Source organism: Neltuma alba, unplaced genomic scaffold (assembly GCF_004799145.2).
Source record: "Neltuma alba isolate B1F8T4 unplaced genomic scaffold, ASM479914v2 tig00010922_pilon, whole genome shotgun sequence".
In the NCBI taxonomy this organism is placed as follows: domain Eukaryota; kingdom Viridiplantae; phylum Streptophyta; class Magnoliopsida; order Fabales; family Fabaceae; genus Neltuma; species Neltuma alba.
This window is the reverse complement of record NW_021635698.1, coordinates 148,612-165,364: the sequence shown is the minus strand read 5'-3', so window position 1 is coordinate 165,364 and position 16,753 is coordinate 148,612. Positions and strand designations below refer to the sequence as shown.

Here is a 16,753-nt window from a genome sequence, read left to right as displayed (position 1 = left end):
AGTCCGATTATCACATTAGATAATATTGTATTAACTAATAATAAATCATAAATTAAGAAAAAAGTACGAAAGTGATACTAAAGAAAACAAACAAAGGTCACATTGTCATTTTCCCTAGAGGGGTGGTCACGGGTTTCCCTTGAATCTTTTGAATATTATAATATATATTTTTTCAATTCCCTAACTAATCACTTCAATCCATATAGAGAGGTGCATGCACCTAATTTTGTTTTTAAGTGATTACAATTAAATTTTTCCGTCTTAAAAACATGAATTATTATTCATATGTGAACCAAATTATAAGAATTCTTAAATTTTACATCATATATAAATAACTTTCCACATTTAAAATTTTACAATAAATCTTTCGGAATTTTTACATTTATACAAATAATTCTCATACTATTAATCTTGTTCATATTATTTATTTGCAAATGGCCTAAAATTCAAAAAGTTTGTGTACATGTAACTCAAAGTTTGAGGGTACGAAAATAAAATTCAAGGGGTTATAAACTTGAAATTATAGCTTGGGTTATTTGCATACTCAAATTTAGGAAGGTGTTTTTTTTTTTTTACCAAGTTTTAAAGATTAAGAAGGTTATTTGTACATGCAGTTAAAGGACATTTTATGTAATTTAGATTTTCTTTTCCCTTTGATTACTTTAAAGTAAAAGGTTCACACTACAGGGTAAACCCTCAATCAATAAATGTTCAAAATAGTTTTTCTTAGAGAATTAATTATTTTTGCATTAATACCTTCTTCTAAACTAGCTGAAACATTAAAAAAATTACATGAATAAATAATATTATTCTCGGAAATTATTTTGTTTTATAAATAATTTTCAATCACTTAATTAAAAAACACCCTAATTGTCCTAATTGGAAACCACTAATGACTTTTGCAAGTAGGAACCAGCTATAATTTTCATGCAGCACACGTTACGTTAAATTGATTTTTATTTTATTCTACTAAATTAAAAAGTATATATAACATTATACATTATTATATTCATGTAATTATTACAATAAGTGTTAATTTTGCACACATTCTTGAAAATGCACATGGAGAATTATTCAATTAATTAAACCATTTTATTTAAGATGGTTCGTATACATGAGATTTTCATGGTTTGGATCATTTTTATTTTTATTATTTTTTCTAAAAATAAAAAAAATTATACTTCTACTATTAGCTTAATTTTTACTTCATTTGTTATTTTATTATATTCTGCTCAAAATTAATGTATGGATTGAAATCATCTGCATTCATCGTACCAAGAAAATTGATAAATGCATGTCAAATCGTCAACGCAAGTTGTTATCTGTATTTGTTTTCTTATATAACAACTAGCACACGTACTTATATAGCAATCACACATCTATGATTGTCAATCAATTTCTCACTTGTTAAGATATTATTATAAATTAAAACAGGAAATACAAAAAAAATTATATAAAAAGGAAATTTAAAACCATGGATTTTTTTCTTACTTTCCCTAATCATAAATTTTGATGAAGTTAATTATATTTGTATCATTGATGATGTTAATATATAGGGAAGATTCTAAGATTTTAAGATCCCATATGATGATCCTTAATTTCTTCAAATGTGCCAAAGGATTCTCTTTTTATTCATTAAACGGTGAAAAAAATGAATTACATAATTATTTGATGAATAAGTCCACTAATAGGTCTATAAATGTATCCCAATATGTTCTGTGCTCATCAAAAGATATTGTTGCGATTATTTTTGAATGGCACTTTGATTTTTATCTTTATTTACAATAAATTAAGTTTATGAGCGTTCTATAAAAGGCCTAAATTATATATAAAGTAATTTGTGAATCCAAAAAAACATAGATAATATCTAGGACCATAATATTAATTTAATTAGCTTCAATATTATAAAGATTTTTTTGACATTTTTTTATTGCTTTGATAGGAGATAAAAATTAGAGTCACCAAGAAAAAAAAAAACAATAACCAATAATGGATTGACCATCTGTATGTGGGATGACCCCCCTAATTAATGTTAGTATAGACTTATAGAGTAACTTATGTTGAAAATAAGCTGACTTTGCTGGCCTAAGATATCAACAGGAAGGAGATATATAGAGTCCCACCAATAACACGCGATTGATAAATTGAGATTCTATTTTCATATTACTTTCGGTCTTAATTATAAGATCTTATTTATAGACTATAAATAATGTCTTATAATTAAGACATGAGATAGTACATTTGATATGTTTGTGTGTGTGCATATAAATATTATTTGTGAGTAATCTGAACGACGCTACTACAATTTTTATACTTTCTCGTGTCTTAAACATCAGAACTAAATAATTAATTTACAAATATCAATAAAATTAGTTGAGTTAGTTTTTTTTTATAAATGATATGTGACAATTTTTCTAAATATCCATTTTAATCATTTACATTAAAACAAACATGATGATTTTGCCTGCTTGAGATCATAGAGAATTTGATAGAATTCTGCATAATTTTCCACAAAGACAAGTCAACCCTATGGGAATGCTTCCTACAAATCAAACCACCGAGAAAATTATTTTTCACATTTTCACATTTATCTAACGATCATTTCATGATTGAGCCATAGCAATGGCTAGAAAGTCCACAAACCAAAGTAACATAGGCCGAAAAAAGGAAGAAAATATCTCTTCATAGCCATGCAACCTTTAGCAACCAAACAAACTTTATATTATTTACAGAGAACTATGTATCAAAATGAATTTGATTTCATAGATACCATTTCATTAGGAAGGTCAGCCACACTTTACAATTAAAGGTTCCTTTTATTAGGAGGAAGGTCAGCCAACGGTCTCAAGAGACTTCTCCTACCTAGGCTTAAAACCCCATTTTGCATTTCTTGGCCGAGACTCATTAGAAGCTTCTTTATTACACTAATAATTATAAGTTTAATAATACAATTCAAGAAGCATATAGTAAAAAATTTATGATGAGGGTAAAAAGACCATCCACCTATACCCTTTTCATTGCCCCCCAAAAAAAAAATTAATGGGAGGATCAATAGAAAATAGGAAATAAATATAATAGGAAGTAGAAGAAAATTGAGATAATAACATTATCCTTAAGCACGTCTTTAATTTTGAGTTGAAGTTGTTGGAAATATAAGTCCTTATTTGTTATATTTATTTCATATAAGCAAAGTATTTTTCGGCAAAGCAAAGCTTCCCGCACATCGCGCAAGGATAGTAGCCCTAGTTGAGATAATAACAACATACCAAGAAGAAAAAAGGATCCCTATACACACACACATGTGTGTGTATGTGTGTGTATATATGAAATCTTTGTGTTCAAACAGATACCCCAGAAACAACCATAAAGAAATGATATTGAAAACAATATTTATTACGTCATATCTTTATATATAATATAAGAAATATATTGATTTAATTACAATTGATTTGAAAATAACAGTGAGAGTAATAAACTTTAGTTTTACACATTCATCTATCAATTATTTTTTTCCAAAAAATATAAATCAATGTTTGGAAATTGAGCTAGTCAGATTAATTGAGCACATGGAATAATCACGCATCAAGTACTTGACATTTAATTACAAGTTAACATCGTTTTTAAATGTCAAGCGAAACTTTGAGAGGGGAAAAAAACAAAAAGTTTTTTCTTGGTTTTTGTTGCTAAGTACATGTATTTTTTTGTTAGAAGCAATTCTATTTATGACACTATCAGATACTAAATATAATATTTTTTTCAGTGGGATTCGAATATTAGTTCATTATTTTGTGAAAAAATAGCATTTCATTAGATCCAATTCTTTTTCTTGTTTGAAAGAGAAATTAAAATGGAGGAATTGCTGTAACAAAAAAAAAAAATGGAGGAATTGAATAAAGTTCCCAAGCCACCCCATCGGTGTAGGACTGTGTCCACCCTGTCCTATTGTCGTTATGTCATTATCGCTTCTAAAAATCCCCTCAAGGCATCTTCCATCCCTTGTAGGGCCTGAAAGTGATTTACGTCTTTCTCTTAATTCTCCCCTCCTCTTTTTTCCCCCTAGAGAAATAAAAAAAGGAAATTTATTTATTAAAGTACTCAAAATTAATAAAGCAAATCTAACTCACCAACTTTTTCAAAAGGTAAATTTATTAAATAATTAAATTTTAATTTTCAAACATAAAAACATGTGATTTTTTGAATTGAAGATTAATGAATGTTAGGAGATTTTGAGAAGAAAATATTGTACTTTTAATTTATTGGATTCGAATTCGATTATTATACTAAAGTTGTATAAAAAGAAGTTAGGTAAAAGTAAAACCTTTCTAAAATATAATAAAATTTTATTATAACCGGTCCTAATTATAAAATATTATTTGTAATCTACAAACGATATCCTATAATTAGAATAGGAAATAGTATTAAATTTACCTAAAATTTAATTTAACTTTAATATCATCTAGCTAGAAACAATTATAATTTTAAAAATATTATTTCAGCTAAAAAAATTATAGAATCTCAGCCTTAGAGTTAACTTTTCATTTCTCAGGGCAAAAAAACAGGCATGATTTTTTCCTCTCTCTCACAGCCCCACCCCAATCCCCACCCATGACCCAACTCATTTTTTCCCCGGGAGAAAAATTAATGTCATTGAATGTACTACCTTCTTTTTAATTTAAACGCGATAGTTTTAAGTAGAAGTTAATATTTTAAATAAATATATAAAATTTATATATTTTTTTTTGAAAAATCCTTATCTATAGAATGAGGGGGTGAGAAAATGAGCCAATAGGATAATTAATATATATATAATGAAATGGAACAATAATTAATAAAGGCAAAAATAAAAAAATAATAAAAATTTCAGATAGGCAGCTGGTATATCTTATAGATAAGAGCACATCATACTCCCTCTCATTCTAATTACAGACATTTTTAACTAATTCTTTCATATCAAAAAAATAATAATTTAAAGAATTAAATATGTCATAAAGTAATAATTTTTTTTTCCAAATTTACCTTCAACCTAAATAGTGTACACAGAAAAACACGAAATTCGCTCGACTTATTAACACTAAACCTTATTAATAATAACAAGTGTAAAATTGAAAAGTAATAAATAGTGAGTTAGTTGATAACTTATACCAATCCGGTCTAAATGTAAGTCGTTTGTACGAGAAAGTTTTGGTTCTAAATATAAGTCACTTCTTGAGCTGAAAAAAATGTAGATCACTTATAGTATATTTCATATTTTTTAAATGTAGAGAGAGAAAACTTTAATAAGAGTAAAGTTAAAAATTTTTTTGTCAATTTAATATATTTTTTGATATGCGAAAATATGTTACAAGTAATTTATACCAAGTATCAGAGTAGTATTTAGAAAGATGTCCTTATAATAAAACTAGGAGTACCTAAAATTTCTTATACGTACGTTAAAATGGATGAGAGTAGAGCGAGAGTAGATGCTTGAAAAGGATTGTGCTTACATAATCAAAATACTAAAAAATTACTTTTCTTGTCCTTAATGTAGGACATAATTAAAGAGTTGATATTAATCATATATATAAGACTTATAAGTTTATCAATTTTTTTTAATTAATCCTATTGATATTCTCTCAATAATAACTAAGTAGAAGAGGGAGAAAGATTCTTAAAAAAAATATTTAGAGTGTTTTAAAAAATATCATGTTAATTAATTTAACTAATATTGTTAATTTACTCAAATTAGTAGATTTTATATTAAAAATCATAGGAGTAATATATACTACTACCTTCGGTCCTTAATATAAGAGGTAATTCACTAATTTGAATACATTAAGAAAATTAGTTAAGTTAGTTATTTGTAATAAATATTATTATCTTTCTTAAAATATTCTTATTAATAAAGTGTATTGGCTAGAGTTACCTTTATTATAATGACTATTTTAGAAAAAAATAGATAAAAATAAGAGACAAAATAAATTAGGATTTTATATTTATAATTAAAATAAAAATAAAATAAGCTTTTATATTAAAATAAGCTAATGTATACTTTTCAAACACGCACATGCATTTAATTTTAACCACGAGTCTCCCCCCTCCCTCCCTCTCACATGAATATAAAGAGAGAGAGAAGCTACACCAAAAGAGTAGTTGAGTTCTTTTATAGTGTGACATAGCACTGATATAGCTCTAGTTTATGGCAATTGTAGCAACCTCATCCTCATCTCCCACCATGAGCCTCAGCCACGACGATACCACCACAACCGCCGCCACCGATGGCTGCGACACGCTCAAACGCCCCGACGAGGACGATGACGACAACCACCAGCACGACATGGTCATGCCCGGCTTCCGCTTCCACCCAACCGAAGAAGAACTTGTTGAATTCTACCTTCGCCGGAAAGTCGAAGGCAAGCGTTTCAACATCGAGCTCATCACCTTCCTCGATCTCTATCGCTACGATCCATGGGAACTCCCTGGTACATAAACATATCAATCTCTCTATATCTCTATCTCCGATCAACTATTTCCCCGAAATTCACTGAGAATATTTATATAATCTGAGTATACGTATCTGTGTATACCGATTCACGTTCAGCTATGGCGGCGATCGGAGAGAAGGAGTGGTACTTCTACGTTCCGAGGGATAGGAAGTATCGGAACGGTGACCGGCCGAACAGAGTGACGACGTCTGGGTACTGGAAGGCGACCGGAGCTGATAGAATGATTCGAGCGGCGGAGAGTTCGAGGTCAATCGGGCTGAAGAAAACTCTAGTTTTCTATTCTGGAAAAGCTCCAAAAGGGATTCGAACCAGTTGGATTATGAATGAGTATCGTTTGCCTCACCATGAAACCCAGCGCTTCCAGAAGGTACGGTTTATATTTGTATTACTGCCTTTGGGCTCATATACCTCGTTTGTAGTTTACAACGAGATGCTGTAATTAGGAGACTCTGCATCTCTGAAGCCACAATGTTCACCATATTAACTTTGTCTATACACACACACACACAGCCATCATATAAGAAAAATGAGTTTTCTTTTGATGGGGAAGGTTTGAATTTTGTACATGCTGCTCTATAGCAGTGGCAGATAGCGGGGATTGGCGGCCATGAGTTAAGATTTTTTTCTTTTAATTAGAAAAATCAGTAAATTAAAAAAGTGCGTAGTTGAAAGTTTTATTGGTTTTAAATATAGGAGAGTACACTGGTAACAAAATTTTCAAATAAGAATTTTTTTAAAAGATTTTCCCAATAATAGGTATGACCCTTCAAAACATTGGCTCTACGAGTCTATCAACAAGTTGTTAGTTGAGATAGTAAATTGTCTTACTTTTGTAAGAAAAAAAATACAAGTTTAAATTGCATGAAGTGTATTTGTTGGGAGGGTTTTAACCTTAATACTTTCGTTTTGACAAAGATTAGTCTTAAGTCTAAAATGATCAGAAAAAACTATAAGATTACGCCAAAACCAAAAAAAACTTCTCTCATCAAAGTTGTATGTACTGCCTTCTTTTTTATTTATAAATCATCTTTACTTACTGATATGAACTGAAAAGTAGCTAAAATTAACTAGTCTTGTTAGAAATTTGGAATTAGTTTATCCATTCAAAAAATATTCCCAGCTAAATGTTATGAATTTTGAACACAATTTTATTCATTTCTCTCAATTTTCTTCTCCAATACAATTTCACCCAATTGCTTTATAAATTTTGTTGCTTGACTTAATTATGAATAGCAACATGAAAGTATGTAAAATGTGACTTAGTACCTCTGATCCTAATTATAAGATTTCGTTTATAATCTATGAGCGACATTTTATAATTAGAATTGAAAGTAGCATAAATAAAATAATAGAGGTTTAATTTAAAATTCAAATAATCTACCCACCAAATTATTAAAATGCCACTTATCACAAAATGGTAAATAGTGAAGCCTTTCTTTTAGTATTGTCAGCAGATCCTGAGATCTAATTAAGGGATACATGGAATAGGATGTGCTGGGATAGGTTAGGTTAGGTACTCATTCCCATTCTACTTTTTTCTTCTAATTTGTCTTAGCATTAGCCGCACAAATTTGTCCCCTATCCCATGCTTACCCTATATCTATATTCCCTCAAAATTAATTTTTAAAAATAATTCTAGTCGTTTAATAAATCTTAAAAATTATATAAATATGAAGTTTTACATAAATAAATATAAAGGTTAGTATTATGTTTAATATATGAAATTTGACATTATTTTAGTTTTGGTTCCTAAACTTTGAAAACAATGCTGTTTCATGGACAAAAATATTTAAACAGACCAAAATGAGATTAAATTTTAGGAATTAAGACTACTAGCTTCTTTTGCTCAAAAAAAGAAAAAAAAGAAAAAGACCACTAGCTTCAAATTTCGAACACTTCATAATTATTTATACATACGACATGTAAGATATGTTGCCTTTATCAAGATAGGATTTTTCCTTCTTTTTTTTTTTGGCCAACAAGATAGGACTTTTCCTTAAACCTCCTCTTATCCTAACTAGGTTTTAATTTATATCCAACTCAAATGAAATGGGACAATTCAAATACTCAGATAGATCTTTATTTATTTTGTTTTTTATGGATCTCAATTCTATGTTGCAACATAATTTGCATTCACTCATTATATATGCGTATGTTTATGTATATCTCTATTCTTAGAGTATCATATGCTGCTGTAATGGAGACATAAAACCACTCACATCAAGTCTTAAAAATGCAGTTTGTATATACCCAAAACAACTCAAGTATCAGCTTGACACATTGAAGTAACTGGTCGGTTAAAGTTCATTATTTCTTTTAATTAGCTCCTTCATGAAATAATTAATTATTACCACCTGTATATATGTATGTATATATGTTACTCTACAACGTTAGATCAAATGGATTTTTAAATTTCTATATACGTAATTGTTTGTTCAGGCTGAGATATCTCTGTGTCGAGTTTACAAGAGACCTGGTGTAGAAGACCATCCCTCTCTTCCTCGCAGTCTCCCTACCAGACCCTCCTCATCATCCACTACATCAAAACCTTCTTCAGACAAGAATCATTATAATAATAATAGTAAGCACAACATCAACCTTGCCCCAGATATGTTTCATCATCAAAACATGGGATTTCTGGAACAGCCTCAGACTCATCATCATCGAGATCAGCAAATTACCAACGAAACTGATCAGGGAAGCAGTAGTAGTACTGCTGCTACAACTACCACCACCACCACCAGTAACAACAACAATAATTCGATATTAATGATGGATGATTTCAATAGGCTAGTGACTTACAATAATAACCAACAATATTTACAATACTATAACAGTGGTATTATGAATCCTTCTCCTTCTGAAAATCATCATCATCTTCTTCCTCTTCATCTTCATCATCATCATCTTCAGTTCTCTAATCTGCTATTGCAGCAGCAGCCACAAGTTCAGCAACCAACGGTGGCTCTGAATAGTTCGGTTCCGATTACTTCTTTTTCTGACAGATTGTGGGAGTGGAATCCATTAATCCCTGAAGCTACAAACCGAGAGTTCAGCAACATGTCCTTCAAGTAACTAATATATGTAATCTTTCTTATATATATATATATATATATGATCCATTTTCAGTGTAGCTCTTTTTTTGGTTTCATAGACTCTGGTATGTACGTAGTGTTTGGTTTGAATTATTTCGTAGGTTGTGTCCCATTGATCTCATATGTTAATCGTTGGCGCACATTGTAGTGTAGTTTCAAAAGGCAAAACCGCAAAAAGTATATTTATTGACTTTTGTTATTATTTAAATGTGTCTTGAGTTTAAATGAGGGGGAATCATTATGAAGTCCAAGAGAAACAATGTATAATTACCAAAAAGTTTTAATAACAAGTGAGTTACATAGATTTTGTTACAATTTCCTGCATTGAAAACTTGTTATTAACTTGTTCTGAGACTTTTCAATAATTATATTTTTTTGGGATCGCACAGTGATTTTTCCCCTAAATTATGTTTTTCAATTTTATTTTTTTTTAAAAAATTTAACTTTGAAAACATAATAAAAAACTAAAATATATAACCAGATGTTTTTTTTTTCCAACAAAATATTGTGGCAAGTCTCATGTCCAATATGATTTGGGGATACTTTTGTTTCACCTCGAAAATACCAAGTTGGTATTCTTTTTAGAGGGATTCATGGATTTATTTCTCACTTTGTTGACCATGATTCATCATTCATAGGGATTTCCCACAGTATCATATGTGAATTTTTTTCTTTCACTGGAAAAAAATATTTTATTACCGGAAAGAATATACCTTATTTTTCAGATTCAGATAATTGATCTTACATATTTATTGTACTTATTCTACTTATTTTCAATTAAGTCACAACACGTGAATGTAAATTAAAAATAATTGGCAAATAAGTTCACTTATTAGGCTAAATATGGGGATGTTACTGTGAAAACCTTAAGCTAAACATGATTGTTGCGTTAAAAACATATTTCTAGCTTCCCCATGTTTAGCTTAAACTTCTCATAACACTCTTATGCAGTTATGTTTAACTAAATAATTTTTATAATCTTAAACAAAAAGGCTCTAAAGAGTGTTAGTTTTGTCCTACTTTTGTGTTATTGGCATTACAAGAGAATTAATTTTATTAATTTACAAGCAAATTAACTTGATTCCATGTATAACTATATTCCATTAATTAAAACCATGGTGTTGAAGAAGATGAGTTTTTTTATTTTATTTTAATTCTAATGTTAAAAGATTATTAAAGAGAAAGTTTATAAAGTTAAATAACTAGATTAAAATGTAATATAAAATTAAATAATTTGAAAACATAATGGCTACCTATATCAAAAGAATGGAAAAATATAAAAATAACTGCTAAAAATAAAAATGGGTTTACCCAAAATTGGCAAGAGAAGAGTGAAATGGGAGTGCTGGTGGTTTAGGTTCCAGCATTTTTTATATAATAAAAAAATAATAAATATTCAAAGCAAAATTCCCTCTTCTTTAATTAATGCCACTCTCTCACTAATCAACTTTCTTTCTTTTGTTTTTTTGGCATTCTCACTTTGACGAATTGTCTCGCCTTTCAATCTTGTGAAGCCGCGTAATGAAGCTTAAGTTTTGTCTTTTGTGGATGGTTTTTCAAGTAAAATCTTTGTCATTACTCGGCAGTTGTTGGATTTGCAGACGTTTTTCAAATACCGGGGGCCTTCCAGTTTGAGTATCAATGAATCTTTGATATAGATTAATCAGAACAGAAATTTAGTGAATACTATTTTATAAACTTGTTTTTAATAATTAAGTTAAAATTAGGGTTTGGGTTTAACGGAATCAGCTAGTCTCTCACAGTGTGGCCAATCAAGGTTTAAATTCTTGCTAGAAGGTGTGCCTACATTTAGTGTCTGATAGTGTCTCAGATAAAATTGTTTCTACTAGAAAGATACTTGTATTTAACCAAAAAAAAAGAAGAAGTTAAAATTGTGGAATTTGAAAAATGCCTAACACAGTATTCTTTTTTTTTTTTTTGGTTTTTAATTCTGTTTGGTCAGAAGGGGATAACTAATCCTTCCCAAAAACCAATTATTTTGCGTCTGTCTCTTATTTTTTATGCTTTTTGTCTAATTATTTTCTAGCTCTTTTACCGTAGTTTAATTTTTAGTGTTTTATATTCTTATTAGCTAGTCAGGGCCTTGTAGGTCAAATGATACCAAACGCCTTTTTTCAAGGGTTTTTTTTAATGAGGTTGTAAATTCAAATCCTTTGTATAAGTCCTCACTTAGAAACGAGTATTATAGTCTTCAATTCTTTTTATAAGGCATCATATGAGATCTTATTACATTTTTCTCTTCATATTATTCTTACTCAATGTTGGTTCATATTTTCCAAACTTAAGACTCTTCACTTCTCAAAAGATCAGCTTATTAAACACAAATACGATAACTTTGTTACAGACTGTTAAGTTTTTAGCCTCTCCCTAGTTTAAGTGTTAAAAATGACATAATAATTAAAAAGATAGAAGGGACTACTCCATATATATATATATATATATATATATATATGAGTTAGTATATGACTCAAAAATTCAAGACATTTCAATTCTTTTGAATTCATGATCTTTTCTTTCTGTGTCTGTGTTGTGTGTGGTATATATGAGCCAACATGGCATTCAATATAGCATTATCGACGTGATAGAGACTTACTTGACGCGGAGAAAAGGCCCAAGAAAAACACATTGGGTGAAGCTAAACTCAAGTAAAGAGACAAGTAAGGTGCTTGAGAAATGAGAACTCTAGAATGTCACAGAACTGGGTTTGGTGGAGGGGGAACTTCGGTTTGAATCCCAGGTGCAATTAGCAATGGCTACCACATGCATATAGCTCCCCAATGTGCATGTAAAATCTACCAAAAGATGCAAGCTGTTTTTTGAGCCTTGAGGCTTGTTTTAACTCCAATGAGTTCTCAAATCCCAACTCCTCCATATGATGATAGAAAAACAAAAAGCTCTTCTAAAATATCAAGGTATAGAGCTTCAATTTTACGCAATCCAAAACTCTGCAATTATGATGTGACACTTTCCAAATCTCTATCAATCCACAGGATAGGGTACTATGAAGCCAAAAACCGAACGTAGAATATCATAAGACTATTAATTATAAATTTGGAACAAATGATAACAAAAGTCCGTGTGAATGCAGCCTACCTTTTCTTCTCAGCACCCATATTTGGAAGTGGGAGAAGACAACTTAGAGCGATGGTTTATAGCGGACTACAGTTATGAAAACAAATGCTCCTAATCTGGTGAGATGCTGGGACAATGAACCCAGAGTATCCTTGTCAGTAAACAGATAGGTAGGCACGAGCAATTTTCCCGTCTAAAAACATATTTAAAGCACAATACTGCCTACAGTTAGATATGCAATGAATAAACATACAAGTTCAATTCATTAACAACATCAGGTTCTAGCAGACGTCAAGTTCCCATAACAAGAAAAAAATTAGACACGGGTTTTTCATGGACTCAAGCATCACATGTTCATGATTAGTTCACCACAAGCTTTGTTGAATAAAGGAGAAAGCATCATCAAGGGCTACGACCTAAGAGGAAAATAAACAATATTTATTCCATTTGCCAGATACAAGGAGAAAACATCGCAAAGCAACTACAAGATTAACACCAGTATAATCGAAGCCCTTAAACCTTTGTTTATGCTTATGCTACCAAATAAGTTCAGACATCAATTTACTTGTTCTTAAAACAACTGAACGAAGATTGTTTGTTGGCCATACTGTCCTGAAAGGAACTATTACTTTAGATTACAAACTCTAAAAAACAACATTTAAGCTACAATTAGAACAATGGAAAGTGCTAATACTTGTGCAAGAGCCTAAATGCGCCTTTGCGTTATGAAAGACGCCTTAGTGGGAAACAGAACCCTCCACCAAAAGCCCTTTCTTTCATTGGAGGAGTTAGGTGTCTATGAAGGTGATAAATTGAAGTAGACATAATAAAGAGAGAATAAATTGAAGTAGAAATAAACCATAAATAAAGGGAGAACAATGTCTTGTGCAGACAAAAGAATATCACGGGTACATACAATAAGCACAATGAATCTATTACAGATATGACTTGAACATAACTCATCAAGTCCATTCAGCCCATCAAATAATCCAACAATTTTAACCAAAAATGAAACAATCATTGGATAACCATTAAGGACAAATTTTAATATTAGTACATGTATAGGTAAATAGGACAAGAGTATCAAATCTTGTTTTATTGTTTCAGAAGACCATCATCAATCATTTCATGGACAAGATTCTCTACTTTATCATTCTCACTTTTTTCCAAAAGAGCTTGAAGAAGTATTTTATATGTTATTGAATCAGGGAGGCAGTCATTCTGTTTCATTTTCGGAAGCAGTGTCATAGCTTCATCAAGCAGCCCTTGTCTACAAAGGCCATTGATCATAATATTATACGTACAGACATCTAGATGATAGCCTTTGATAAAAAGGTATTCAAAAATCTCCCAAGCATCATTCAGTCTATCACCTTTACACAAACCATCAATAAGTATGTTGTATGTGTACAAATCAGGCTGAACTCCCTGGGCAACCATTTGCTGAAATAATGCAATCCCCTGATCAAGATGTTGGCTTTTACAAAATGCATGTAACAAAATACTATAGGTGACTACATCAGGGGCATGACCACTACCACACATATCACAAACAAGATCTTTCACGCATGACATTTTTCCTAATCTACACATGCCACCGATAAGAGAGTTGTAAGTCCATACATCAGGATCTACATTTTTGCAACGCATTTCCCTAAACAGAGCCATAGCTTCATTGACCATTCTGATCTTACATAATCCACCAATCAAGATACTAAAACTAATTAGAGGGTGTCAATCCACTTCGGACCATCTTATTAAATACTTATTTTGACTCATTAACACTGTCCATCGAACAATACCCGGCCATTAATGAATTGTATGTTACAACACCAGGTCTCTCACCACATTTCATCATCCTGGCAAGCACTCCTTCAGCTTATATGATCTTTCCTTCTTTGCAGAGCACATCAATCAATATGTTAAATGTATAAACATCAGGTTTGATGCCTTTCAGTGCCATCTCATGGAGCAAAGAGTTAGCTTCTTGCCATTGTCCCTTGTTGCAGTGACCATGGATTAGAGAGTTATAGGTGACAATATCTGGTAAAATTCCTTGATGAACAATTTTTGAACACAATTCATGGGCCTCATTAACATGTCCACCTTTGCAAAGGCTATCAACGATTGTGGTGTATATGACTACATTAGGCTTAACTGAGTGCCTCTCCATCTTTCGGACCAATTTAATGGCAGACCTTACTTTCCCAAGTTTACACAGCCCATTGACCAAAGTTGCGTAGCTAAATTTATCTAACTGAAATCCTTTGGCCATGATGTCGTCATAAAAGTCCAATGCTTCTCCAACCTCGTTCCTAATGCACAGTCCTTTTATCAGCGTATTCAAAGTTACAGTATCCGGTTGAAGATCCATCTTGTGAATCTTGCCCAATGTTGAGAAAGCAGAATACATGTCACCCAAATGGCAGTAACAATTGAGCAAGATGTTGAGTGTAAATAAATCGGGTGTGAATCCCCTAAACTCAGCTTGTGCAAACAATGAGATGGCAGTGCGATTATGTTTAGACTTGGCAAGTGATCCTAAAATCTTATTAATTTGGAGTATGGAAGGTGGGGGATGCAGATGGAGTAAGCGAATGAATGAAGCTATGGAGTTGGAAACGCTATTCACATTGGGGGTTTGAGAATGGGCAAAGAATTTGGGGGTAAGGGAAAAAGGGGAAGAGAGAAAGACGGAAGGTGAAGAACATGGAATAAGGTGAGGAAGCTGGGGGAAAGCGTACCTTCTAATTCTAAACGACATCTTCGCCGCCGATAAGGAACCCCGCCTTTCGTTAGAGTACTCGATCTTGGACTGGGAGCAGCACGTTTATTTTATAATGTGAATCCTACGGTCTTGTAACCTATTAGTCTGAAAAAGTACATGATTTTTTAAATTAAAAAAAAGCTATTTCTAATTTTTTTTAAAAAAATAATAATGACTCACAAGAAAAATTACCAATTGTTGTTAGAAGTAAAGATTAAACATATGTTATAAAATTAAGGGACAAAACTAAAATATCATATAAAATTAGATAATCCAAATTGATTTTATGATGAGCAATCATTTAATTTTTTAATGTTTAATTTTTTTATTTTTATAGATCCAAAATTCAAAATATAGATAATTTCATAACTGACATATTTTTTGCAAAATAAATTTATCATTAAAAATTACAAATTAAAATTTTTAAATGTGAACCAGTTAAGTCAAATTTTAATGATTTAGATTTTATTACAATCATAACTATAAAAGTGACGATCGCCAAATATAAACTCATTTTTCTTTGAAAACATTTTTTTCCTCAAGAATTTATGAAGTTTAGTATAGAGTTACATATTGAGGGTCCGTACTCCTTAATTTTATGTGTTAGGGCTTGAGGTGTAGATTTGCAATTTTGAACTCTTTTTTTTTTTAATTAATCCTTTTGTCTGTTATCATAAAAACTGCAATTTGGTAGAAATTCTTGCGGCATCATTTTATTTTTTTTGCTTGGTTTCGAACTGAAAAAAAATCTTCAAAATTTTGATTTAAAATTTTTTTTTCTTGTTGCATATATATATGTATTTCCATTTTTTAATTTCAACCATCTCATTTGAATTTTATTATATATTTCTTAAAATCTAAATAACTTATAAAATGTTGGCATGTTGTTCAAGTAAAATTGATACAACTAATTTGATGTCAGATACTATTAAATGATTTTCTGGCAAAAAAACTACTCGTATTAAGTAGTATTTAAGTATTTTTTAGCTAATTAGATATAGCTCTCCTAAATAATTTTTTAAATGTTGGCATGTTGTTCGAGTAAAAATGAATTCAACCGTTTGACTTATCCATTATTGGTTTTTATTACTTCTCCGGTCCTTAATATAAGACCCATTTAACTAATTTGATTAGATTAAGAAAGTGAAGTAAGTTAGTTAATTATAAGAAATGTGACACATTTTTCCTAAAACACCATAATCATCTTTCTTAATACCCTCTCTCCCTCTTCTACTTAATTATGATTGAGAGAGTATCCATAGAGGTAATTTAGAAAAAATTGATAAATATGATAAATGGGTTTTATATTTAGAACC

The 16,753-nt window shown here is 30.5% G+C and overlaps 3 protein-coding genes across 4 annotated transcripts; 1 reads left to right on the top strand and 2 right to left on the bottom strand.

Moving 5' to 3' along the window:
* The first annotated feature begins 6,106 nt into the window (after positions 1-6,106).
* On the top strand, positions 6,107-9,802 carry LOC114759948 (NAC domain-containing protein 35). 2 transcript variants are annotated; one of them, XM_028949193.1, is made up of 4 exons: positions 6,107-6,458; positions 6,578-6,849; positions 8,922-9,359; positions 9,390-9,802. In XM_028949193.1, exons 1-4 carry the CDS (start codon positions 6,176-6,178, stop codon positions 9,555-9,557), a joined length of 1,161 nt encoding a protein of 386 aa, XP_028805026.1. In that variant the 5' UTR covers positions 6,107-6,175; the 3' UTR covers positions 9,558-9,802. The 2 variants fall into 2 exon arrangements, with proteins under 2 accessions (XP_028805026.1, XP_028805025.1); XM_028949192.1 differs by having other exon boundaries at positions 8,922-9,802.
* Positions 9,803-13,765: 3,963 nt separating this feature from the next.
* On the bottom strand, positions 13,766-14,353 carry LOC114759955 (pentatricopeptide repeat-containing protein At1g62930, chloroplastic-like). The gene has a single exon (XM_028949199.1). The coding sequence runs from the start codon at positions 14,351-14,353 to the stop codon at positions 13,766-13,768; it is 588 nt and encodes a 195-aa protein (XP_028805032.1).
* A 172-nt stretch (positions 14,354-14,525) lies between these two features.
* Positions 14,526-15,434, bottom strand: LOC114759954 (putative pentatricopeptide repeat-containing protein At1g12700, mitochondrial). Its single transcript, XM_028949198.1, has one exon. It carries the CDS (start codon positions 15,432-15,434, stop codon positions 14,550-14,552), a length of 885 nt encoding a protein of 294 aa, XP_028805031.1. The 3' UTR covers positions 14,526-14,549.
* Between the last annotated feature and the right edge of the window lie 1,319 nt (positions 15,435-16,753).